Source organism: Oncorhynchus mykiss, chromosome 30 (genome assembly GCF_057628025.1).
Source record: "Oncorhynchus mykiss isolate SJ-2025 chromosome 30, ASM5762802v1, whole genome shotgun sequence".
In the NCBI taxonomy this organism is placed as follows: domain Eukaryota; kingdom Metazoa; phylum Chordata; class Actinopteri; order Salmoniformes; family Salmonidae; genus Oncorhynchus; species Oncorhynchus mykiss.
The window spans coordinates 35,224,125-35,251,435 of NC_143051.1; the positions used below are offsets into that span (position 1 = coordinate 35,224,125).

The 27,311-nt window shown below is 41.3% G+C and overlaps 1 protein-coding gene across 5 annotated transcripts; it reads right to left on the bottom strand.

Annotated features, from left to right (window-relative positions):
- LOC110489271 (splicing factor, proline- and glutamine-rich) lies at positions 1-26,057 on the bottom strand. Of its 5 annotated transcripts, none has more exons than XR_002468544.3 (12): positions 23,970-26,057; positions 23,147-23,335; positions 22,724-23,025; positions 22,517-22,612; positions 20,477-20,673; positions 20,304-20,388; positions 20,107-20,221; positions 19,977-20,019; positions 19,677-19,771; positions 4,595-4,646; positions 3,586-3,664; positions 3,348-3,457 (listed from the first exon to the last, which is right to left on the bottom strand). XR_002468544.3 is itself a non-coding variant. In XM_090228146.1 (10 exons), exons 1-10 carry the CDS (start codon positions 24,729-24,731, stop codon positions 824-826), a joined length of 1,998 nt encoding a protein of 665 aa, XP_090084272.1. In that variant the 5' UTR covers positions 24,732-26,057; the 3' UTR covers positions 1-823. The 5 variants fall into 5 exon arrangements, 2 of the variants coding, with proteins under 2 accessions (XP_090084272.1, XP_021417622.2); XR_016493629.1 differs by having other exon boundaries at positions 3,562-3,664; XR_002468545.3 differs by having other exon boundaries at positions 3,549-3,664.
- Between the last annotated feature and the right edge of the window lie 1,254 nt (positions 26,058-27,311).

A 27,311-nucleotide genomic window follows, 5' to 3' on the forward strand; every position in this document is an offset into this window, starting at 1 on the left:
TTTAACGTTCTTATAAAGTTGTTTAATTGAAGGAACTTGTATTTACAGGTACTGCACATTAAAAAGCTCATCAGTGGTTGGATTTATTTATTATTCTGTGACAAATTGCCAGTCCATACTCTATTCTGAGCCTACACATACACCTTGCCAAAAAAATAACTAGTGATCTAATTTCGAGCCTTTCCAACTTACAGTATTTTCCGGGTAAGAAGATTTGTAACACACTTTGAAAATGTAGTACCATCCAAGGCTCTTTTCAGGCTAAATGCCTGGGATCAACTGAAAGACCAGCATACAAAGTGGCTTGCATAACTGAGCAGTCCTCAATTAAGACCTGTTGTTCCGAAACATGAAACCCAGAACCCTTCCTTAGTGGGTCGTGGGAAGTCACTTTATTTTTCCAGGGGCCTAATCAGGGTGTTTGTGAATCTTGGCCTTCCCCTACTGGAGTTTTAGGGAAGTGATCTTACTATCCAGCTCGTCCATAAACCCTTCATCCACAGATTCACTGTCCCCCTCCTCCCCCTTTCCAAATCCTTCCGTGGGCAAGAATATGTGAAGCTGTGTGCGTGCTGGCATAGGAGCGGCGGGAGGCCACGGTTGGCTGGGGAGGCTCAGGCAGGGCGTTCCTCTCACTGTTAGACCCTCCCCTTGTGACGACTGGCGGTACTGTATCACCAGAGGACGGAGCTCGCCTTGCTCCGTGGCCAGGGTCAGGCTTTGTGATCTGGGCTTCACCAGCTTTGGGTTGGGTCTGATGGGGTAGGAGAAGTGGGTGTACACTGGTCTGCTGCTCTGGCTTAGGTTATTTCCTACTACTGTGTCACAGGACATGCAGAGAGGCAGAGGTCGTTTTCGCAGAGGGTGACGGCGGTTGCGGGAAAACCCCTCGAACAAGGCTCGTTCTCCCGGGGTGAAGAGGGAGGGCTTGCTGATGCTGTGAGAAGAGCAAGTCAGACAGATAAAGATGGGACAGAGGCAAAGAGAAACACTGATCAGCAACTACGGGAAAATAACATAAAACATACTGTAAAACTAGACATGACGCCATAAAAGGTGAAATGTTGACACACTTTAAACATCCTTTAATCATTTGTGTTTCAGGAGCCTGAACAGAAACAAACCAATTACATTCAAACAAGCATTTAAGTCCTACTCTGCCAAAGGAACCGGTTGACCAGTGAAACATTCATATTGTACATTTGTCTTCATTGAGGAAATACAGTATTGAGTCTTGTTGAGATAGACTGTGTGAATTAAGTTAATTAGTTATTCAAAACCTGAGATGAGGACATTAACTGACTGCAGCAGAACATGTGGTGTCAGGGGATGTGTCCTGCTGGGGAGTGTTTCCATTCGTGAGGTATTTAAGTGCCTCACTCAGGTTTCACCTCCTATCCCCCAAGACACACAAACACAGCAATGTGTCCCAAAGAGAGACATATCCTCTTACACCTGAGATTTATGGAGGAAGGCGTCTGTTGTCAAAGCAAAGCGAAGTGTGTAAAGTACCTAATTTGATTCTTAATTGCTGGGAACTGCACAACTTGCTTTGCTTCTTTCCAACAGAAGTTGGGGCAATTAAACGCAATTTCCAGACAAATTAGGAAATAATCCCCATCCTTCCTCTCCTCATTATCCACTCAATTCAATGTATGATAACGTATTATGAATCAATATCACAATATTTTTCAGATACAAAGAGAACAGTTTGGATAGGCAATTGCGAAGGATTCTTACACAATGTATCTTTTGAACGTTGCACCAATGAAAATACAGCACAAAACCCACGTATAAAAAGTTCCTCCATTATATCTGGTCCGCAATTAAGTCCTCCAATAAGAACAATGCATTCAGCATCCAAGGCTATAGTGGTTGCATGGGCCCCAGTCTGGTACCTAGAAGTACGGGTATCAGCTTACCTGAGCGGAGTCATGGTGGGCTGCCTTTGCGGGGCTTTAACGGCAGCTAGGGAAGGCAGTCGGACAGTGTCACTTTGCCGGGTCCCATTGGGCCGAGGCAGAGGGGGCACAGAGTTGGACTGGAGGTAGGTTCGAACTAGAGCTCTGCTCCTCTGCATGGCTCTCTGGTTCCATAGCCCACCGGCATCCAGGCTAAGGCCAGGACGGGCTCCGGTGGTGCTCATGTCTCCAGCGGACTGCACAGGCCCGTCTCGGTGTGTGCACTGGCACCCCTGGGGGTGCATGCAGCCAGGTGAGGCTGATCAATGATTCATGCCCATTAAAGATGCATCGACGAGGCAGGCCAGGTGGATGCCAACTACTTTATTCCCTCTACCCTTCTTCCAGGGGTCAACTTACACAGGTAGGTGCAAGTGGCTATTGTGGGCCATGATTCACCTATTTATTTTACAAACTTCAGAAGTAATCAAATATTGCAGGGCAGATGTTTGGAGTTGAGACATTTGGAAGCATTCAAGTCAGAGCATGGACTACTTAAGTCTGCTTCATGTTGAATATGAACAAGTCAAAACCACTGCTTTCAGGTTCTTTAAAATGGTCATATATACACCAAGTTACCATTAGTATTTCCAGCTTAGTCTTCGGCTGCCCTGTGTGAACCCAATGATTACATCAGAACAGTAATACAATAAAATATATGGATTTTTAAAAAAGTCATGAAATGTCTACTCTAAGTGACTAAAGCAAGGGCATTGGGGGCAGTGTTTCTGCCCAAATAACTATTGCCTTAGACTAGTGCCAGGATCCAAGTCAAAAAAAAAAAAAAACACATTCTCCATTCCTTGTTCCAGCCTGGTGTACCTTCAGCTGAACCATCTCCAGCATTGACAGCCAACCCACAGGATACAAGAGTGATCCAGCACAGGGAAACACAGCACCTTCCCCTTAATTGTAACTGGACAATCAGAGGCTTCCCAGACAGGTGAGAATAAGCATTTTGTGTGGTTGCGAGTTTAAACGCTTTGATATACTGGTAGAATGGAAGTCACAAGGCCTCAGTCAGAACAAGATAAATAGGTCAACCAAAATCTACTCATGGCAGATCTATAAACATACTTGGTGACGCATGTAAACATGCACATAAGTTCAATCAGTTCTATTCAATTGTTGAATAAGTAAAGAGGCAGTACTTTATTTTACACTTTAAATGGCATTGTAATTATGGTCATTTGACAAGCTTCACTAGGCACAATTTAGTACCAATTGTGTTAACTTACTATTTTGCCTGGTAAATTCCAGTGGAAACAGTAGTGTAAAGTGCTACCAGTTCTATTAAAATGGCCAAAACATCCCTGTGGATAGTAGTCGTCTCTAGAGATGCACTATAACAATTACAGATGTATTAAAAAAACAAAAACACAAGTCTCAAAGTTGAACCTTTTATTACAATAGCTTGTAGAAAAAATTAAATAATCTCCCGTTGAACTTCTAGCTTCTCTGCTGGTTGGAGCCTGGTGCGGCATCAGAACTCTTCCCTTAAGGGAGTGAGAAAAGAAAAATGGAATCAGTCGCTACAAACTGTCATCCATTGGAAATGTGAATCAAGGAATAACAACGCAACCACACCATTTAGACTAACATGTTGAAGAACAGTTCAACCAACCCGCAGAACCATTTCCGTGCTTTAGGAGAGACCAGAAAGGCCCCTGCTCCGGTTTGTACAGACAGTCTCTTCAGTTAACCTGCAAAAAAAAAGGTACATAAGTCAACTTCCACTAATAACAAAGCAACATTGCCAAAAACAAGGATTTCCATTCGTTTAGTATAAAGCACGTAACCCCGTAAGGTTGATGTCCATGCCTCTCGGAAATCTAATTAACATGATACAAAAATCATAATCAAAATGTGTCAGTTTAAGCTAGAGATTGGTTGGGTCTCAATCTACCGCATCCACTTATGTCACACTTGCGCATCTGCAGTGGAAGTTGAGAGAGCTAGAGCGGTGTTTGTCAGACAGACATCCTGAAAATCTGTATTCACAAAATCTGTCGCGTCCAAACGGTTTGACCCTATAAACTATTATGACCCCTCTATGGAAAGATGACTCACAAACACAATGGTGTTCTACGTTTTTCTCTACGACCCCCACAAGAGTCTTGGGACTTGTGTAAAGTTGGTACAGCTGATCTACCAACTTCTGTCTGTAGCGTGCAAATAGTTTGGGCTATACACTAATTTGACACTGCTGTGGAAAAGGTGAGACTCAAGAACATGTTTGTTTTTGCCCTAGGACGCCCACAGGCCTCAACTGGTTCCCCCGGTACCAGTTGAACAAAGTACATATGGAGACTTTAATATCTCAGATATAGAACAGACTTCAGAACAAACATCTCTTAGATGTGTATGGGCTAATAGCAGTATGGCTAAAAATACTTTCTAATAACTTCATACTTCAAGTCTTAAAAATAGCTGAATGATCCTTAAGACCTTAAATTCCATATAACTTAGTAGACACCCCTACCCAGCATAGCAAGGGCTTAGATTTATGGGTTAAGAGACAAATGCTTCAAAAAGGTAGACAATGCCTCTGCAACACTACATCAATTCAGACTAGTATTTGCCCTTTGGTGCAATGACAGTCTTCCACCTAGCCACTCGGGGAGGTAGCTTACCATATGTTAGACCAGGAGCAGCTCATCAGCCTCCTACAATCACCCGAGGCCCCTGCAGTGAGAGAGAAACAATGAGTTCGAAGCTAGGAACTTGGGAAAGACATTCCTATACAAATAGCTGTGGAATTGAGTGCTAAACTACATGGATGTAGAGGATGTTTATGGGAATTTTAAATTACAAAAACTATAGTACAGGCATGCACTAGATTTAATTGACTGACATACTGTAAAATGTGAAAGTAAAGAACTTGTGCCAAAAAGACATACATAAAAAAATAGAGCAAACCCAATAATACGGGTGCATTTTGACAAGTAGTAAGTATATATATCCTAGGTCACTTTATAGCTAATGTTTTTTGTAACTTCTGTGGTAACAGGCAAATGCGTAAGAGCCATAACACCAATCATGCAAATACGTGAGAACTGGAAACGGTTACAAAGCAAGGTAAGCTTGACTTGGTTGACACTGGAAAAGTATTGTTATAGCAAATCCCCAAAACGTCAGGACCTATGAAGACGCTTTCACCTTATACCTCATGATGGGTATTTGCGACGTCGGTCTTGCAGAGCGAGTTTGGAAAGGGCATAGCCCTTCCAGTAGCAGCCCTAAGGCCCTGGAGGGTAGTTCTGGCATCACACTCTGAAGGGGATACGGAGAAGCAGACTGACCACTCAAAGAGGAGACCTCCGAGGGTAAATGGATCACAGTGCAGACAGACACACGACAGCCCTGGGGCTGATTTCACTGCTCATGGTAGTTCTCTACACAAGACGCTTAGTCCAAGATTACCAACACTAAGTTTGCTGCATGAGACACCGTTTACATACAAGCTGCTACATCAAGGTTGGCACAGTCCTTGTGAACTGTACAGAAAAACCCTTTACAATTGATTGGCTGGCTGGCCACTGGCTTGAGAATGTCACTATAATAAGGACAATTGACAATACTTTGACGCATGAAATGCACAAGGGGGGAAACAGGCTGCCATTTTTTGACAGTGCCACAGATCATTTCAAAACACAGGAGAGAGAAAGAGAAAGTGCCTTTATGGCAGCTGCCACACTAAAGTGAAGTGCTCTTTATGCATATCTAGGTTGTGAATGACACAGATAGACCCAAACCCAGTATCTTGACTGTCCACCCCGCCCAAGAACAGCCCAGTGGATCAACACATTCTAGTTGAGCTTAGCAATACTCCAAAGTTACATTCTACATAAGTTAGGCTGTTCCCTAAATCAGCAAGGTGATTATTATTACCTCACAGTAAATAAATTAAAGCTGGGTCTAACAAAAGTCACATTAAACTAAAACCTTCCTAATTTACCTAGGGGAACAAATGAAAGTAATGAGTAATGAGCCGTAAACCATGAAAATTGAAGGTTGCCGATAATGCATGTCCAAAACAAAAACGGGCTACTGGTATGTGACAAGACAGCATTTCTGCCTATGACAAAGACCTCAAATATTAGTACAATTCACTGCTCTAGTATTTCTACATTGAGAATGCTGTGGACATGCCCGAATACCCATACTTGCGTTCTAAATAGGCTGAGTATGCAACAAAAAAAAAAAATCAATAATATGCAACATACTGATAGAGTATACTTTAAAATGCCCTGATGGCACTCATTTCAGCTGACCAATTAGATATGGGGATGCGCTACCAAAATCAAATAGTGGGAAAGAATACAATCTCGCATGACTCATTCTCAGTGTGAGAAAATAGAACGTCATAAAATGTTAATTTTTTGTAAATAGTATGGTTTATATGCCAGAATGTTAGACTAATTTTGGCTCTTCATTTAGTAGAATTCAATGCACTTTCCCATACTTCAATGGAACAGGTGGACTGCGAAAGATATAGGCTCTCTTCAAGTAGTCAAACAAAACTAACCCCCTTCATTCGGACGACGTCGAATAGCAAAGCTTCTGCGGCGGTGTTCAAATGTAGGCTAAGTTCAACTTAAAATGATAGTGTTGCACCGTAGGCTAAATCTTTGAAACCTAAAGGTGATCTGTTCTCATGGAAGTGTGTTTTGTTCTTACTAAATACTAAACCATCTTTTGATTACTGAATGTGTCGGCACCGGGGACTCTGGATGTGTCTGGGTTGATGTCATGTAGATTTATATATATTTTTTAATTCAGTCCTCCTGTTTAACATTATTTAAACATTTATGATCAAGCTGTTGCAGTCATCATCTCGCTCCCAATGAAGTGCTTTAGTGTATTATGTTGCTGACCAGCGGTGTCAGAAGGTGGCCCAAAAATTGCCAAAGACTGCTGCCACCCAAGACCGACTTCACTCTGCTACTGTCCGGCAAACGGTACCAAAGCATCGGCTCTCGGACCAACAGGCTCAGACAGCTTCATAAGACCACTAAATAGTCAAATGGTACCCAAACTATCTGCACTGACCCTACAGTCACTAGACACATACACCAGAGTTTCCCAAACACCAAGGTGTGCACGGTCTGGTTTTTGCCCCAGCATTACACAGCTGATTGAAATAGTCAACTAATCAAGCTTTGATAATTTAATAAATAAAATAAAAATTTAATTCAGCTGTGTAGTGTTGGGGCACGTTTGTTTTTCTCCCTCTTTGGGGTCCCAAGGACAGAGTTGTGGAAACGCCAAGATTTTTTTATTTAGTCGCTCAGTAGCAAAAAGTTAACGCCTACTCATTCCAGGGGGTTTCCTTTGACTATTGTCTACATTGTAGAATAGTGAAGACCTCAAAACTATTAAACATATGGAATTGTTTAGTAACCAAAGTGTTAAATCAAAATAAGATTGTTCAAAGTATCCACCCTTTGCCTTGATGACAGATTTGCACATTTGGCATTCTCTCAACCAGTTTCATGAGGTAGTCACCTGGAATGCATTTCAATTCACAGGTGTGCATTGAATTTCTTTAAATTCTTAATGTGTTTGAGCAAATCATGTGTTGTGACAAGGCAGGGGTGGTCTACAGAAGATATCCCTATTTGGTAAATGACCAAATCCCTATTTGGTAAATGACCAAATCCATATTTTGGCAAGAACAGCTCAAATAAGCAAAGAGAAACGACAGTCCATCATTACCATAACCTCTTGAAACTAGGGGGCACTATTTTTATTTTTGGAAAAATAACGTTCCCAAAGTAAACAGCCTATTTCTCAGGACCAGATGCTAGAATATGCACATAATTGTCAGATTGGGATAGAAAACCCTCTAAAGTTTCCAAAACGGTCAAAATATTGTCTGAGTATAACAGAACTGATATTGCAGGCGAAACCCTGAGGAAAATCCAAATCAGGAAGTGCCTCTTATTTTGAAACGGTTGATTTCCTATGCATCCCTTTTGGCCATTGAAAGGGATATCAACCAGATTCCTTTTTTCTAAGTATTCCCTAAGGTGTCTAGAGCCTTTAGACGTAGTTTCAAGCCTTTATGGTGAAGAATGAGCGTAAACGGCCAGCTGAGGGCTCTGAGCGATTCTTGCGTAAAAGACAGAGGTAGTGATTTTTCCTCTCGCTCCTACTGAAAAGCCAATTGTCCCGGTTGATATATTATCGAATAGATTGTTGAAAAACACCTTGAGGATTGATTATTAAAAAAAGTTTGCCATGTTTGTCGATATTATGGATATAATTGCATTTTTTTTCAGCGTTGTCATGACCGCTATTTCCGGTGGATTTCTCAACAACCAACAAACGGAGGTATTTTGGGTGTAAAAATAATCTTTATGGAACAAAAGGAACATTTGCTGTCTAACTGGGAGTCTCGTCAGTGAAGACATCCGAAGATCAAAGGTAAACGGTTCATTTGATTGCTTTTCTGATTTGTGACCAAGCTTCCTGCTGCTAGCTGGACATAATGCTATGCTATCGATAAACTGACAAATGCTCGTCTTGCTTTGGCTGTAAAGCATAATTTCAAAATCTGAGATGACAGGGTGATTAACAAAAGGCTAAACTGTGTTTCACTATATTTCACTTGTGATGTCATGAATATTTTCTAGTAATATTTTTGGACCGCTATGCTAATTAGTGTAGTTGATGACAATTCTCCCAGATCCAGGATGGGTAGTTCCAAGATTAAGACATGAAGGTCAGTCATTACGGAAAAATTTAAAAAACTTTGAAAGTTTAAGTGCAGTTGCAAAAACCATCAAGCTCTATAATAAAACTGGCTCTCATGAGGACAGCCACAGGAAAGACCCAGAGTTACCTCTGCTGCAGAGGATAAGTTCATTAGAGTTACCAGCCTCTCAAAATGCAGCCCATATGAAGTGTCCATTTGGAGATCTGATAGTATTTATAATTGGCTTAACGCACCACCAATGAGCTGTGGAGCTACTCAAAGTAACCAATTCCTTCAACTCAAAAAGAAGCACTGCTTCTTATCTCTTGCGCAAATAGCCTTCAGCCGTGTCTGTCCCGAGCTCACTGGCACAGGAAACTGAGGGCCCAGAATATTTTGCACAATATTGCAACATTCGCTAGTGCAAGTCTCTGGGCCTGACCCAAGTTAAGTTGATACAATGTTTCAAGTTCATTGCAGACAGGCCCATGCATAGCCAATGTGCTTTATATGATTTAAAATATATACTACCTGCAAGTTGCAATGTTTTTGTTGGCTTTACGTAGACTAATTTCACAGTTGGCAATGGAAGTTCCCTTTCAGTTTGTGTCATTTACATAGAATGTTGAGTAGACCATGACAATGATTTGGAAATATGAAGAGATTATTATTAATGAAACTGTTACAGGAAAATATGCACATGAAAACCATAACTGGCACACAGATCGGTAGAAATATATAGGCATTCCACATAAGGAAAAAAAAAAAGGTGGCTAACTCCGTGTAGCCCATCACTGGCAACTTCAGGAGAGTAAGGGCAGAATCTGCAAAAGCCAGCAGGAGAATTGTTAAGGTCTTTTTCTTCTGGTTGTCTACATACGGAAGAACGTAAAAACATTGATTTTTTTAAAGGTCAAAAGAATAGACGACTCAGTCAACCAAGATTTTTTTTAAAGTCGGGGACAGCCCCAATTAAGATAACTATATTGAATTGGAAATTATCCATTATCAGGCTGGTTAATTCAATGCCTGTCTGTTGAATTAGGAAAAACAATCACCCACACTTGGCCCCGCCCCGCCTACTCAGGAGCCGCATGCATCACGGTATGTGACTATGAGTAAAGTATGTAGTACGCTAATATGGGTATTCAGACAGTCTGAAATCTGATAATACTGACTCGTTAGAGGTTCTTCTGAGTTTTGCCTTAATATTGAAATGGACAGGGAAAATATCGCCAGCCAGTGTTTCATTGCAGACTCCCAAAACAAGCCAGTCCATGTAGCGCACACGTCAAGTAAAAAAGAAAAGGTCAACAGGATGAGTCTCATTTCCCCAGACAAACCCCATTCCCCCCAGAACAAATGTCAAGCCCTGAATATTGTTTGTTTACACAACACTATCTCTATTGCAAATAACTAGTTCGACTTGAGTCAGAGTCCTGTGCTCAAGTACTACGATACACCTTACTTGCAACATTTTGGCCTAGGTCTAAAATGTAGGCTACTGTATCAAGGTTTGCAATATAGGCAAAGTAAATGCTGTTGTAATACTAGGGAAACACTGGACAAAAGACAAGCTTCACAAATCACTTCTATTACTTGATGAAATAGGATGTCATAAATAGGATGTCATAAATAGGATATCAACAAAGCGCCGCCCACCAACGATTTATTGTGACTACCAATCGGTTACAAGTCCCTTCTACAGTGCCAAGGAAGCCATGAATTCAATGTCAAAATCCTAATGCCAGCTAAATCCAACACCACCCCCCCACACGTTTGTGAGAACTTTGCACTTGGTTTCAAAAGGTCATTACAGCTTGAAAGAGAAGGATCTGCAAAAGGAGTTGTGTTGACTACACTGGCCTAAAGTAGAGTTGAGGGTATTCACCATCATACACTATTCATTGTTGAGCCAGTGACACAGCCATCCATATACAGCTCGTTTCATAGAGACCAGCTTTGGTCAAAAAATGAAAGGGAAAATATCAGATACTGCACAGGCTAAAAAAACAAACATTGCCACAAGTTCACATACAGGAGGGAGGAACAAGTACTGCACTGTGATTCCATTTTTCAGAAGTGTGATGCCAGAACCCCTGTATCGTCACATTACGTGAGAGGAAGGTAGAGCAGTTAAGTTTGGCATATAAACAAATCATAAAACAGGAACACTTACCTTCAGTGGCTCTGTAAGCATACCTCTCGCTGCACACAAGTCCAGGCTCTACTGTCCACTGACTTCTGCAGAACTACTGATCCGCAACGTAATCAACTGCCGGAGCCTCTACTGTGGAATGGGGCAGGCTGGCTGTTGGACTTTATTGCACAGCTACTGCACCCCCATGCACTCACGACACTTGAATAAGACAAGCCTCTCGCTCCTTATAGGTACGCAGGTCTCCTGAGTCTGCTGAAGGGTGACGGGGAATAAGGGGAAGTTCTACCAAAGACTTCCATTGGTTATACAAGGTCTTTGATACAAAACTATCAGAGTGGAGTCCTTCTATAATCCATACAAAGCCAGGACAACACTATTCTAAAAATATATATACACTGAACAAAAATATAAAAACGCAACATGTAAAGTGTTGGTCCCATGAGCTAAAATAAAAAATCCACACGCACAAAAGGCACATCAAATTTTGTGCACCAATTTGGTTACATCCCTGTTAATGAGCATTCCTCCATTGCCAAAACAATCCATCCACCAGGTATACCATATCAAGTAGCTGATTAAACAGCATGATCATTACACAGGTGCACCTTGTACTGGGGACGATAAAGGGCAAATAAAATATGCGGTTGTCACACCGGCCTCACAACCACGTGTAACCACGCCAGCCCAGGACCTTCACATCCGGCTTCTTCACCCGCGGGATCAGAGACCAGCCACCCGGACAGCTAATGAAACTGACGGGTATGTCTGTAATAAAGCCCCTTTGCAGGGAAAAACTAACTATGCTTGGCCTGGCTCCCAAATGGGTTGGCCTATGCCCTCCCATGGCTTTGCCCCTGCCCAATCATGTGAAATCCATAGATTAGGGCCTAATGGATTTATTTCTGTTGTCCAATTTTCTTATGCGAACTAATTCTGTAAAATCTTTGAAATTGTTGCATGTTGAGTTAATATTTTTGTTCAGCATATATATAAAAAACTAAGGGGTGGTCTACATCCCCACTACAGGTGCATATAAACAAAGCTAGCAACATTTTAATCATTAGTTTGTCCCCTGATCTGTGATTCCATCTGCAAATGTAAGAGTATGATACTATGGCTGTGTTTAGGCAGGCAACCCAATTCTGATTATTTTCTCACTAATTATTCTTTTGACGAATCAGACCAGCTCTGAAAAGATCTGATGTCAAAATAACAATTAGTGGGACAAATAACAGAATCGGCCTGTCTGTAAACACAGCCCAAGAAGCTAAAATAAAGCAACCCATGGTAATTCTTTGTTAACATCAGATCTCCACAGATCAAGTCTAAATTCCATTTAAAATGAAGTCAGATCATTCTCAGTATATTGCTACTACTGGGCCTATATCCAACTGAGTTGCCTGTAGGCCTACATTAGTATGCCAGTTGACCAACTTGGTGAGTAGTCCAGCAAGAGCTGACCGAGTACACCTAGAAACATACACCCTAACAAGCAGTGCCAGATCCAATCATTGGTCTTGTTATTCAGCCATTCAGGCAAACTGGATCCCATAGTCTCCCAAATCATCTAGATCCATTGGCAATAACACCCAGTAAGAATATTAGATGGGGTGTCTGTTCCAATCAGTCGTTAAAATCAAAACTATTTCACCAACTGGTACCCTGTTACAATACTGAACACCGACTTGAACCTTAACTGCCAACTCTTCACTAAGGCAAGACTGTCTTCATCAGGTTGGTTGGTCTGTTTAAGACAAGTCATAGGAGTAAACTGTATTAAGTGCTACTCAGTTAGGCCTATGATTTCTTGGTTTAGAAAGGTCTCCTTACACACGGCAACCTTTAATAAGGTGGCCAAACCTGTCAAAGAAGAAATGTACAGAAAACAAACATTTAATGGTTTACATTACTTTTGTCAAGGTACTCAGATATTTGAGTAGACAACGGGTTAGATAAACTGAATGTTTAGTCATTTGATTAACATGCTCCACAACCATGATCGATCTTTTTGCTGTAATTCTTGAGCTCAATTTTGCCGAAATTGTAAGAGCCTATTGAGTTCAACTACATAGTGACTGGTGCTATTTCCATACCGATGTAAAAAAAAATATATATATTTAAAAAGGGTGAGAATTTCCTATCTTCAGTAAAGAAATGTTCCTACACAGAAAATGTTAAAATATTTTTTTTACCAAAAAGAAATCTATTTTAATTGCTGAGATATCTACCCTTTGGTGTGTGTCACCTTAAGTCTCAGTTGGAAAATAGATTTAGAGGTGTAATCAAAGACTTAAAAAAAAAAAAGTTGCAAAGTGCTGGCACTTTCATAACACATCTTCATAAATGCGTGAAAGATATCTGCCCTAATACTAGGGGAAGTTTGAGCCCATTATTTAATTCCCCAGAGTCAGGTGAACTTCTGGCTACCATTGGTCTATGCATCCAGATTGAAGAAAGGTAGTTTAGCAAGACAATGCTAAATAGCTTAGCACAAAGATGGGACGTTCAGGCAACACCCTCAAGACTTCTGGTCTTTGCGCTAAGCTAGCACAAACGCTAGCATTGGATCGCGAAACTACCCCTTTACCGCTTCCATGATGGTTTCAGACTTGTCTAATCTGCATGTGAAAATTCAGTGACAGTGGTACTCGCTGGAATGAATCAGTTCACACCACTCTTGGTTTATCAACAGCGCTTAGGCTAGGAGAGCTACTAAAGAAATCCAGGGAAAGAGCCATAAATAAAAAGGAGGCTGAAAAGTTCTAGGTTAGCATTGAGGGCAAAACCACACGCTACCGGTCCCCCTCACAGTTTCTCGTAATAACATGACCATTTGACTAATGACTTGCACACGTTAGACAGTGGCTGGAACTAGAATTTAGGTTAAGATTTGTAGATCCTTTTCATACATTCTGTTGTATGATACATTCATTGGAATGTAACAGATTACATAATGCAATGCCAAGAGACTTATGAATGAAGTGCTGCTTTTAAAAACATTAGAGATGGTCAAGGTGGACCTTGGTTCAATATGTAGCCAACTTCGGAACAGTCCAACATAACTCTGTTATCAACGCCAAAGAAACAGCAGTTGTCAAAGACCATATCACTTCAATTAGGGCTAGACAAAGTCATACGTTTAAAACATTGTTAATGAAAGTTGAAAAACTGAACCGAAACTGTCATTTTAGCAGACTTTCCAAGGGCATTACTAAATCCAGATTAAAAAAAGAAAGTGTTTTATACTGCTAGAAGCATTAGTCACGTTTGACACCAGGACTGCTTATTTCCGTTGTCAACATTGGGCCCCACAAGTACAATTTCTACTTGGCCCAACTGTGCTCTAAAATGTCAACTTTCTTGGCTTTAGCAATACTGTCTCAGTATGCATATTTGTTCAATTTCATTCACATGGGAACATGGTGATTAATAACATTAAAAAGTCACCCCCAGGCATTCCAACATACTAAATCCAGGGTAAGCTAGGCAATATATTAGTCAATAATTGACCCACTTATTAGATGGCGGCTAGAGCAAAAGGCTTGAAAACTCCTGCTGGGCTTATTTAGGGTAACTCGAAATTGGGCTAAAATAAACTTTAAGAGGGTTTGGAGAGAACCAACTGAAGTCTTTATTGTAAAGTTACATGTTTTTACTTCAAATCTTAAATGGCACAAAACACAGCCATTGAAAGGTGAGAAAAGTTGACATTTATCACCATTTACGACACGAGTCACAGAGCATGATACAACTGGAAAGAAAGTTATACATAGGTGAGATAGCGCTATGATCACTGAGGGTGACCAAAGTATTAATTTCACACTACTCCAAATACAAAATCAAAAAAAGAAAAAACCTAACTTGCCATAAAAATGAATGAGTCTTCAGGCTAAAATGCAAGAACACTTTCAACTTAAATACAACAATTATGACTCAATGTGAAGATGTTCAGAGAATCTACACAAAAACGCTGCTATGAATGACACTGAACAGATTTAAAAGCGGGGCTTCTTGGCAGGCCCATCAAACTCCTCACGGACCCTGCCAAACCCTTGGTTGTTAGGACCCAGTCCCCCCCGGCCTCCCTGAGGGAAGTTTCGCTCATTTCGCTATTGGGATTAACAACCATACCAAGGAGCCAGATTGGAGGGGTGGGGAGGGCAGTGCGGTGCACACAGTTCAAGTCCATATTGAGGGGAGGGGGTAGAGAGAGTTGGTTTTGTTTGAGAGCCATGACAAAATAAACAGCAGGAGACATGTCCAAGGGAAACGTTCGTTGAAATAGTTCCAATACGCAGATCCACAGGTGCCACAGGTAACATACAGAGAAGGAAGAAAGGGTAATGTTTTCGTTAGTTAGGTCCTACCATAGTCTGCTGTGCATGCCAAAGGCTGGGCTACATCATTCACTACTGGCATCAAGTGGAGCATTTTGGGGAAGACAGCCGGTTTGCTATGGCCCAACGGTTATATTTAATGCCAAAAACCTACAGGTAGGCCAGACAATAAATGCACTTCAGCGCTACAATTCCACCACAAATTCTTTGTGTAGAACTATATCAGGCCTATTTAACAATATAGCTGTAAATCTGTTGCTCGCGCTGCCTCTATTGCTTAAAACACACTAGTAGGATATCACTGCACGACTACAGTATTGCTGACCTTTCAAATGGCAATAAAATAAAAATGGGAAAAATATGATTTTAATCAATGAGCCCACAAAGTCCTACTCATTTGTTAAACTTGAAGCTTTCATGGCTTTAGTAAAACACTGGACCGAGGGGGGGTAAATTTCACATTACAAACTACAAGTTTAAGCGAGTCTACAGGATTGCCAATAGGCTAGAACTAATTAAAGTAGATGTTCATTAGCCTAATCCTGACATGTTACTTGCAGGGTCTACGCTTTATAGAGTGCCATTTCACCAACCAAACCTTCTACAATTTAATAAGCATCACATATTTGGAAATATGCCAGTAGTTGACGCAAAATAGGTCCATATTGGTTAAGACTCAAAACTGAAGTTTCACAGCAGTTGTGGCAAATCCAGATTATCTACTGAAGTTCCTGGACGAAAAGACCATGTTCCATTTTGCATACACACAAATTGCCACCCTGCTGCTGTACAATTCCGGTGGCAAAATAAAACATTTTTTTCCAAAGGTGAAATTTCCCATTTGAAGTAAATCTCAATGTTATGCAAATGGAATGTTTTAGGGTCCTTAAACCATTTTAGTGATTTGGCTTGATTGAGAAACTCGCCCCAGCCACGATTCACTTCCTCATTGTTCGTTGTGCAGCATCAGAGCATACCAAAAAACATGTCCTTTTAGAAACAGACACACTGTCAGTATAGTAACGTAGGTCTTTAGATGTTGTACACATGACATTCCGAACTTTATTCACAACGTTATGTTCCATTTATTTGACAAGCCATTTCTTCTACCAGCTGTGTTGCGCAGTCTGTGTCCATGTACTATAGGGACAGGCTCAGCCTGCAAAGCTGTGTGAGGTAAACAGCACGACTCAAACAAAATGGATCACAACGTTGCGAAGAAAGTTAGGGGAAACAAATTGTGTACAACATTAAAGACCTACGTAACTACACTAAATGGATGTGTTTGGGTGCTTTTGTTCATGTCTTTGGCGTGCCCTGATACAATTCCTCAGCGCTCCTTGTGTCGTATCGCGGCTGGGGTAAATTTCTCAAAATAAGCCACATCACATTGGGTGTCTGGACTAGAGGTCAACCGATTCTGATTGTTCAACGCCGACACCGATTGAAGGACCAAAAACGTTACCGATTAAAATCGGCCGACTACATTTTTAAACATTTTTTTTTAATCATGACAAGAACAATACTGAATGAACAAAGAAAACGTATTTTTACTTAATATATAAATAAAAATCTATTTAGCCTCAAATAATGAAATATGTTCCGTTTGGTTTAAATAATGCAAAAACAGTGTTGGAGAAATAAACGTGCAATGCTCAGAACATGAGAACATAGGAAAGCTGGTGGTTCAATATTCCCGGTTAAGTTATGACTCGTCGACCATTTCTCTATACCATTTGAATTTAATATATTTTTGACTATTGGATGTTCTTATAGGCACTTTAGTACTGCCAGCCTAATCTCGGGAGTTGATAGGCTTGAAGTCATAAAAACAGCGCTGTGCTTCAAGCATGGCTAAGAACTGCTGGCAAACGCAGTAGTGTGCTGTTTAAATGGATGCTTACAAGCCTGCTGCTGCCTACCACTGCTCAGTCAGACTGCTCTATCAAATTATAGACTTAGTTATAATACAACACAGAAATAAAAGCCTTTGGACATTAATATGGTAAAATCCAGAAACTATAATTTAGAAAACAAAACGTCTATTCTCTCGGAACCGCTCCGTATTTTATCGAACAGGTGGCAACCAACTCTAAATATTGCTATTACATTGCACAGCCTTCAATGTTATGTCTTAATTATGTAGAATTCTGGCAAATTAGTTCAGTTTGCAACGAGCCTGGCGGCACAAACTGTTGCTTTCAGTGCAAGCAGAGTCAGGGTATATGCAAGAGATGTGATAATTTCCCTAGTTAATATTGCCGGCAAACATTAATTTATTTTAACTAAATATGCAGGTTTAAAAATAAAACACTTGTGTATTGATCTTAAGGCATTGATGCTCATGTTAGGTACATTTGTGCAACGATTGTGCTTTTTTGCAAATGCGCTTTTGCTAAATCACACATTTGGAGAAGTTGAAGTAGGCTGCGATTCAATGATAAATTAACAGGCACCTCATTGATTACATGCAACACAGGACAAGCTAATAGTAGTAATAGTAGTATAATAGTAATATCAACCGTGTGTAGTTAACTAGTGAGTATGTTAAAATTCCTTTTTTTTTTTTTTTTACAAGTTAAGTTTAATGCTAGCTAGCAACTTACCTGGCTCCTTGCAGCAACAAGGTCCTTTTGGAGCTGCACTCACGTAACAGGTGGTCAGCCTGCCACGCAGTTTCCTTGTGGATTACAATGTATTCGGCATCCAAAAAGACCGCTTACCGATTCTTATGAAAACTTGAAAAATCGGCCCTAATTGAGCGGCCATGTCAATTAATCAGTTGACCTCTGGACCCTTCTAGAACATTTCAGTTTTACATCAAAGATAGAGATTTACTTCAGATATAGGAATGATGTATTTTAAGGTGTCCTAAACATTTGTTGACCTTTTACCCCAGTCATATTCAGAATACTTTGGTTTGAATTAGGCCATGTTTCACACTTTAAAATGCCTAAACTCTAAAAATGAAATTACACCTATTGGTATGTTGATGTAGGCACTGTGTAAAAACTGTATTAATCGTTGATTCTACTTGGACACAATATGCCTAACAAAAGCAGGCTTAGTTAAGGAAGGCTTAGCCATAGCCATTTTCTTCAAACAAATAAATGCTTGGCCAATTAATTGTAGTTCTAATGTCAACAATAAATGGCATCCCAATTTGTCATTGCGTCCGTGTGTGTAGCGGCAAGACCAGACAGTAACATATCTACTAGCCATCTTCCCTTCAGAGCAATCTTACCTTCCCCATGCGATCCCTGCACTATAAAAAGGTGGGGTCATTTTGCATTGCTTGCACCAAAGAACAGAAAAACTGACACGTGGAGATATCAGTAAGACATGTTGTCGAACTGCACAATCCAGTATCGAAAAGCAACATCTGCTCACCTATTGCAAAAGCAGCCGACCTGTTGTGCCGTTTTTCCTGCCAGATTGTTTTGCCACCCTTGAGTCAAAGCGGCCGTGTGCCATTACACTAATTGATAGATCCTTGACAGTATAAAAACTTAACTCATACAAAACGCAAGCTGTATCACTTAAAACGGACTTAACAGCTTTGCGTCAGAACATTTAAGGAAGTTACCAGATATTTAACTGGTCAACTTATTAATTGCATTTAGCCTATAGCATAAAAAAAAAGGACATTAATACACCTGCCTGCCATAGGCCTAATGCGGATGCCTTCATCACATTCTGGGCTTTAGAGGGTTTCACCCACAGGGTACAAATAGCACACGTTTCCAAGCAGTCAATGCAATGCCTGTCATCCTCAGTTCTTCATATTCTGTTATGCAAGTTGCACTAAGGAGCTTACCCATTAGCTCAATGGTATGTCAAGAGACATTTGCTTCATAATGCAACCTGTACTAAAACCCCTCATTTGAATTGCTTCGACAAGGTGGTGGCTGGGGAAACATTACAACAACTAGGTAGTCAATCCATGCCACAATAGAACATTGCAGGAAGTTCACTTCACACTGAGGCCCCTAAAAATATTTCCAGGTTTCACCAAAACAGCATCTGTACCATTTCATGTGATAGCATGAAGTTCAATGATTGTATGGGGAAAGTACTAAATCCACAAATTGCCACAAAAAAATGCTGCCGGGTGACATCTTTCCACTTGCCAAGAAAAAGTGCCTGTCTGGCTCACACAAGACAGGGCTTGCAACTGGTCCATTACACGAAGGAGCTTTGAGAAAGCACTGGAACACAATTCACCGGGTTTAGTACAGGTTGATTATTTTCAGCTGAATTACAGGCTGTAAGAGTAGAGGAACTGAGGGAACATGCTGTTGCTGAAAACAGCCGTTGAGCACAAATTTAATCTCAACATGGCAGAGATGCCGCAGAAGATGCAAACAAGCTTCATTTCTTCCACACGCTTCCAAACTTGGCCGACCGGAGCAAAACCCATCTACTTCACTCTCCCTGATGACAACTACAGCAACCAGTGGAAAAACCCACACTCAACTGGGCCCTATTAGTTTTGGAATCCATTTGGAATACATTACCATTTCGTTGGGCATCATGGCTCCCCCAGTGCTGGGTCCCCCCATGCCTTGGTGTCCCATGGGGAACTTCTGGTTGGGTGAGCCAAATTGATTGTCTAGTAGGGACAACAGGACTAAACGTCATACATTAAAATGAGAGTCAGGGCAGCTTAAGGGCAATGTCATCATATGCTTTTTTAAAGCAGTCAAACTAGGTACTCTCGTTCCAAAACACATTTCTGGGTCAAGCTGAAAATCAAGATATGGGTTGCAAGAACTCGTTACAATTCATGAAAACAAATTGTTATAAGATTTACTCACCAGCCATGCCCATGGTGCCACCCTGAGTCATTCTCATATCCCTCTGAAATCAAGACAGTAAGAAGACGCAGCTCAGTTACAAATGTCAAGGTCTGAATGGTTGTATGATACTCTGCTCAGGTTAACTTACATTGTCCATGAAGTTGCCACTCCTGTAGGCCTCCTCACGCTTGCGGCGCATTTGCTCCTCAATCTCCCTCTGGCGAAGCATCTCTTCCTCGCGTATGCGACGCTCCTCCTCCTGCCTGTTATGCACACTGCCAAGTTTCAGTAACATTCCAATGAATAAATTGTGGAACAAACAGTAACTCAAACCAGTTTCAATACCTGAGCTGCATCTCTTTCCTCTTCTGCATCTCTGCACTGTGCATCTCTTCCATGCGCCGTAGTTCCTCCTCCCGCCTCAGCAGATCTAAACAGAGTGCAAGAACATACATCTAAGACAATGCTAAAAGCTTTTCTATTTTGAAAAGTGGTCGTTTGTCCCAAGCTAAACTTGCCTTGGCGGATCATGTTGGCCTGGTGCACATGGAACGCATCGTCCATCTCTCCCTCCAGTTTCTCACGGGCTTCGCGAATGTTCTTCTCCACCTGCTGCCGCTGCTGCTTCTCCATGTCATCCAGGGACTTCCAGCGCTTAGAGTATTCAAACTCAAATGTGCCAGGACGGGCAAACCTGGGCGGTTCCTCCCGCTCCCTGCAGCCACAAGTTGTTAGAATAGAAAGTTGTAACCAAGACGTGCATAGAGGGGTACTCAACATGGGTAATAATTTTATCAGAAAATCAACTGGAATGGATTTTTAATCTCTTGAGTGTAGGGGGCAGTATTTTGATGTTTGGATGAAAAACGTACTCATATTAAACTGCCTATTTCTCAGGCCCAGAATATGCATATAATTGTCAAAAGTTTCCAAAACTGTCAAAATATTGTCTATGAGTATAACAGAACTGATATTGCAGGTGAAAAACTGAGGAAAATCAAACCCGGAAGTGGCCTCTATTTTGAAAACGCCATGTTACATAGCCTGCCTTCAATCCATTTAAAGGGATATCAACCAGATTCCTTTTCCTATGGCTTCCCCATGGTGCGAACAGTCTTTAGACAGTTTCAGGCTTTTATTTTGAAAAATCACATCCATTTTCTCTCTCTACTAATGAAGCTACATTCCCGGTTGATATATTATCGATTATATATTGTAAAAACAACCCGAGGATTGATTATAAAAACGTTTGAAATGTTTCTATGAACATTACGGATACTATTTGGAATTTTCATCTGCGATGTCGTGACAGCTTGAGCCTGTGGATTTCTGAACATAACACACCAACAAAATGGAGGTATTTTGAATATAAAATGAATCTTTATGGAACAAAAGGAACATTTATTGTGTAACTGGGAGTCTCGTGCGTGCAAACATCCGAAGATCAAAGGTAAGCGATTTAATTTATTGCTTTTCTGACCAATCTACTTGGCTGCTAGCTGTTTGTAATATTGTCTACTGAGAGAGATGTGCTTACATAAACGCTTGGTATGCTTTCGCAGAAAAGCTTTATTGAAATCTGACACGCCAGGTGGATTAACAAGCTAAGCTGTGTTTTGCTATAATGCACTTGTGATTTCATGAAAACTAAATATTTGTAGTAATTTAATTTGGCGCTCTACAATTCAGCGGTGGTTGACGAAAATGATCCCGCTAACGGGATGGGTGCATCAAGAAGTTAACAGCTGTCTCATCTACCAACCCAACATCTGGTAAGCACTTTAGATCAACAAATACCACCTTAACGAATGCCCGTTTTGGATTTATAATCCTTCTTAAACATTGTGTTTGAGCTACAGAGTTGTGGGTTGTGGCACTGGATTTTTCTATTTCTGCACCCATAGATAGCAACCAATTGTCTGTGTGATTAACGGGGGCTGAGCTAGAGCTGTGTTGGTGAGAATGCACATCCAACCCGGAAGCCAATGTGTTGGAGGAAACACCGTACACCTGGCCCGCATGCACTGCGCCAGGCCCGCAACACCCAGGAGGCTGGGTCCAGATTTTTAATACAAACTATTAAAAGCAGAGACTCACGAACACGTTACATGTTTTGCTCTACGGTTCATACAAATTCATTTGTGGCGGGTTTTTGCTTTGGCAGTGCCTATTTTTATTGACATTTGTCAATAAAACTCAGGAATGCAACAGTTTGTCTAAATGTTTTTTTCTACTTGAAGCCCTTGTTGTCCTGAAAATAAAATGGTATTACACTTCATCGTTAAGGCAAATATGGACATGCAGAGACATGAAAAGCAGATTGCTGGAATCTCTGTAATGATAGGGCTAGCAGCGCAGTTTGCATGAAAAGATCTGCCCGGGCAGCACCTGGCCACAATAGCCATGTTTCCAATTCTCACCTTAACTCAAAATGAGCATAACATCCAAAGGTATACTGTGGTTGTGGTAATAAGAAAACAAAACATGCACACCTATCAAGCACAAAATCCCATATGCTATTGAATTAAAGCCATTTAGTTATATGAAGTGAGGGTTACTTATGATAGTTGTGGTTCTTCTGTGCCAGTTTCTCTGGTAGACCATCCTCATCATCATATTGTTCAAGAGGCTCAACGACAATTGGACGAGGTGACCTAAGACATTAAGAGTATCAATTACAGCGTAACAGCATGAGCCATTAGGAGAAAGCTTCATATGCATTTCATGTTCTACTTAAAGTTGCCAAATAGATGTATACAACTTACGTGGTGAGCAAGAAGACGCCATCGTTGCAACGATCCAGGGCCTTTCGTGCAGCAGGCTTAGAGGCAAATTCAACAATGCCCTTGCCAGTGGAACGCCCGCGATCATCTACAATTACCACAGCTCTCTCTACCACTCCAAACTGGGAGAAGGCCTCCTCCAGTAGCTCATTGGAAACGAAAGGTGACAAGTTCTTCACAGACAGTGCAGCAGAGTGAGTTGCGAAGCGCACCCGAAGAGGTCTGCCTTTCATGGGCACATCATCCAGTTCAGCTTTAGCTATCTCAGCCAATGCACGGGATTCCTGGAATGGTAGAAATGCTTTTAAACTGTAACTAGAGGGGGCACTAAACACCAAAAATTACTTTATGGTAGAGCCAACTACCAAAATGACAATGGTTATGCAACCAGTGTGGTGCACTTACCAGGCGTATGAAGCCAAAGCCTTTGTTTTTGTTGATGAAAATCTCACTGGGCTCGCCATACTTCGCAAACAGCTTCTTGAACGTGTCATCTGAGATATCATTGGGAAGGTTGCCAATGAAAAGGCGGCATCGTTGAGTGTATGTCTTCTCGCCAGGTCTGCGCAGCGATGACAACGTCGCTCTCAACTCCTACAGACAGAGACAACGTTCAGTTTCAAATACTAAAATGTCAATGATAGTGTTACTTGAAATTAACCTTAATCGTAATTAAACTAAACCAAAATGTAAAAGTATTTGGGATAAGATTAACTATTAGGATTGTATGAAATTATCATGGGGACAAAGGATCCAGTTAGTACTAGCTAGCTGGGGTATATGCATGTTACTCAACCGGTTTTACACCCCCCCCCCCCCAGTTGAAGATAAAGGCCCAACTTTTAGTTTACGTCTTCTCAGTCGCCTATTCCATGCGCTTGTTAACCGCGTCGTGTGGATGCATATATATAAATTAGCTTTCAGTAACATTGTCGAAATGTACCCGTGGTTTAATTTTTTTTCAATTTAAAAAATATTTACACCGTCGTCGCTAGATTCACACAAAATGGCCGACGTGTCTCCCATGTAACAGTTAGCCACCTAGCTTAATTAGCTAACGTTCGCTGGCTAACTCCGCAACGTTTTTGAACGGAAAGCTTTACTAGCTCAGTGGGTCCACTTGTATTTAACATAACACAGCTCCACAGCTAACATTAGCTAAAATACAGTAGTTAATTAACATACCAATTACGGAATGTTAGTTTGACTGACTGACGTCCTTACTAACCTTGGGGTGCTGGGCTTCCTCGGCCTCCATTTGAGTATTCTGAGTTTGAGGTTCAGGTTTTTTGTTAAAGGGTGCAGATTTATGCCCATTTCCATTGGCGTTGCCTGGTCTTTGCTGGTTCCTATTCATTTGGTTTGGTGGGGGAGATGAAAGTGCTGGTTTCTTCATTTGGTTTGGTGGGGGAGATGAGATTGCGGGTTTCGGAGGAACAGGCTTCGGAGGTGGGGACTGCATTTTTGGTTGACCTATCGGCGCTGCTGCTGCGGCTGCTGGAGGTGTAGCTGCGGCTTTCGGGGGTGCTGCTGCGGCTTTCGGGGGTGCTGCTGCGGCTTTCGGAGGTGCTGTTGCAACAGCCGGAGGTGCGGCTACAGGTGCTGCAGTCGCTGGAGTTGTTGCTGTAGGCGCCGGAGGTGCTGCTACGGTCGCCGGAGGTGCTGCTGCGGCCGCGGCCTGCTGTTGCTGTACGGGGCCCTTCATGGTTAGCGCAGGGCCAGGAGTAGGTGGTGGCCGAATCGGTTGAGCGCCTGGCTGGGAAATAGTAGGTGGCATAGGCTTCTGAGGGGTCATCGGACGTATCTGGTTGGGTGGTTTTCCAAAGTTACCGGGATGAGGCCCTCGTTGAAAGGGGTGTTGGTTTTGTCTGAAATTATTCAGGTTACCCATTCCACCTCGCATCGGACCACCAGGCCCAGCTCCCCGGCGTTGAAATCCAGCTCCACGGTTATTTCCTCTAACGTTAATGTTAAATCTGTCCCGAGACATTTCAACGTTGTAGGATCACTGGATAAAATATGTAATATATCGTTAAGCGTAAACAAAGCGTTTAAGTATGTAGCTAACTAACTGCTTTTGTTCCGAACAGCTCTCCTTCTTTTCTAAAATGGCGATTCAAAAACATCGTCGTAGTGATTTTGAAAGGAATCCCACATGCGCCTGCGTATCTCCGCCCAGATGTATCTACATACCGGGCGTCTCCATCTGATGTGATATTTTTTTGGGGGGAAACAAGCCTGTTTCTTTATATATATAAAATACTTTTTTTTGATGGAAATCATAATAAGTTCACGGTCCATGTAACGATTATCAGTCTAATAATCTAATACACTTGTTCAAATGGAATAATATAATATTCGTATGAATTTCTCAAGTTCTCAATTGTCTGTTTAAATTGAAAATGTTTTTACATTTCTCATTTTTCTGCACTGTACAATTTAGATTTCTATATAGTTTTTCACATGTATCAAATGTCCTTTATTTGTTTGAAAATTAAAGTTGAAATATTGGTGTGGCTTTGAAAACTGGGTGATTTCTAGTATGTGGCTCAAGTGGAAGCTACCACTTCAGTGCAGGGGGATTAGCCTATAAATAATGTGGAAAATGAATGTTGTCCTTGGAGGCTAAGTCACACACACACCAGATATCCCAAAAGCAATTTTATACCAGTCTAACTGAATGGCGTTAACTATTTTGGTACGGTCACTGCGAAGACATGAGCTGTGTTCGAATACCCATACTAACATACTGTATACTATGAGGATTCTGTGTTATGCAATATAGCCCGTTACCATATATGTGATTGAATATTATCTGCTGTTGGCTTGTGTGGATGTATGTGTTATGCAACATAGCTGATTTGAGACATTGTTAACAGTTTCAGGGCCATGGGCCTTTCTCATGATGGAAAAATACAGAATAACATGAAGACAGGGACTGTGCAATGAGTTGGGGGGGCACATTCAGAACGTAGTGTTGCGAGAACAAACGGTATTTTGTTAGATAACAGTAGCCAGGTGCCTGATAACAGTATGTTCTACACAGCTACAATGACTGACCGCTGAAGCGCTCAGGGGGCTGGGACCAGCCTCTGCGCCAACAATCAACGATAGGCTGGGTGAGTCTAAACCACGCCCAGTCTCTACTCTGACAGGCCGGCTCGGAAGCAGGAACTACCTCTGTCAGAGTATATTTATAATATCTTTGTCAGGAACAAGTCAGTTCTCTGTTTTGCCCTGCGAGGTGGGACAGAGAGCCCATATATACGAAAATTGCATTTACCACTTATTGCTTAGCTAATAAAAAATACATAGTATACAATCGGTGACTCAATGTCATATTTATCCTGATACCAGATTCGAATTGACGCAACTCTAACAATACTACATACTTAATGAGTATATACTACATACTATATACTATTAGTGCATTTTAGCATACTGTAAAGGAACAGCATCCTTTCAGTTGAGCGTACAAGCTCTTCATCTGTCTACCGGAAGTTGATGCTGTTGCTATGCAACCTCTTGCTATCTAGTTAGCGTAACAAATGACTAGTAAGACATTTTATGACATTTATTTTAGACATTCAATCTGGTGTGCCAGAGTGAGCTCGTAAATTCAGCGCGTTGTCCGTTTGTAAATTCAGAGCGCACTCTGGACTCTCACCCCGAGGAGTAGGGTTGATTTGAGCGTTCTGACCTTAGCTTGGGTGCTTGACTGCCATTGTAACGTTGGCTAGCCTCTTCCAGACACAAACGAGACCACTCTGACCATTTTACTCGCCCTAGCAGAGCTGGTTAGGCAGTTTTCATGTTATCCAGAGCGTTGGTGACTGTAACTGTGCTGATGGCAACAATTTAAGGATGCTTTTTTGCGACGTTTAATGACACTGGCCATATTCAACACACTCAGACGAGAGTGATATGAAATCGGAGTAGATAGCCAGAGCGAATTTACGAAAGCACCCAAATGTCCATTGAGAACGCAGAACGACTATACCATTCCAACATAGCGTGTAAGATAACTTATTTGAAAAGTCATTACTTTTTTACATTGCTCAACATTTTCTTAACGTTTGTCATAATTAGTTTGTATCCGCTCTCGTTGTACTTCGGCTGCATATTTTCCGCCATTTTCTTCAAATCTAGAAACGATGTGAAGCCACGTACATTTCCTGAAGAATTGCATTATGGGCCCTAAAGTACTGAAATAGTGTCCGGTGCGTGTATACTTCATATTTTTGCGAATTTAGTATGACATCTGGGAACTTTTGGCAACTATATCCATACAATTTTATTTTTTATATATATTTTTTTTATTTCACCTTTATTTAACCAGGTAGGCCAGTTGAGAACAAGTTCTCATTTACAACTGCAACCTGGCCAAGATAAAGCAAAGCAGTGTAACAAAAACATCAACAGAGTTACACATAAACAAATGTACAGTCAATAACACAATATAAAAATCTATGTACAGTGTGTGCAAATTTAGAAGAGTAGGGAGGTAGGCAATAAATAGGCCATAGAGCCGAAATAATGACAATTTAACATTAACACTGGAGTGATAGAT

Bases quoted from the DNA above. Each gene is read 5' to 3' on its own strand.
- LOC110489271 (XM_090228146.1), bottom strand. From the start codon at position 24,731: ATGTCTCGGGACAGATTTAACATTAACGTTAGAGGAAATAACCGTGGA. The intron at 22,613-22,723 runs GTAAGTTGTATA...TTAATGTCTTAG, and splicing joins GGCGTCTTCTTGCTCACCAC to GTCACCTCGTCCAATTGTCG. The intron at 20,222-20,303 runs GTATTGAAACTG...TGTGCATAACAG, and splicing joins AGGAAAGAGATGCAGCTCAG to GCAGGAGGAGGAGCGTCGCA.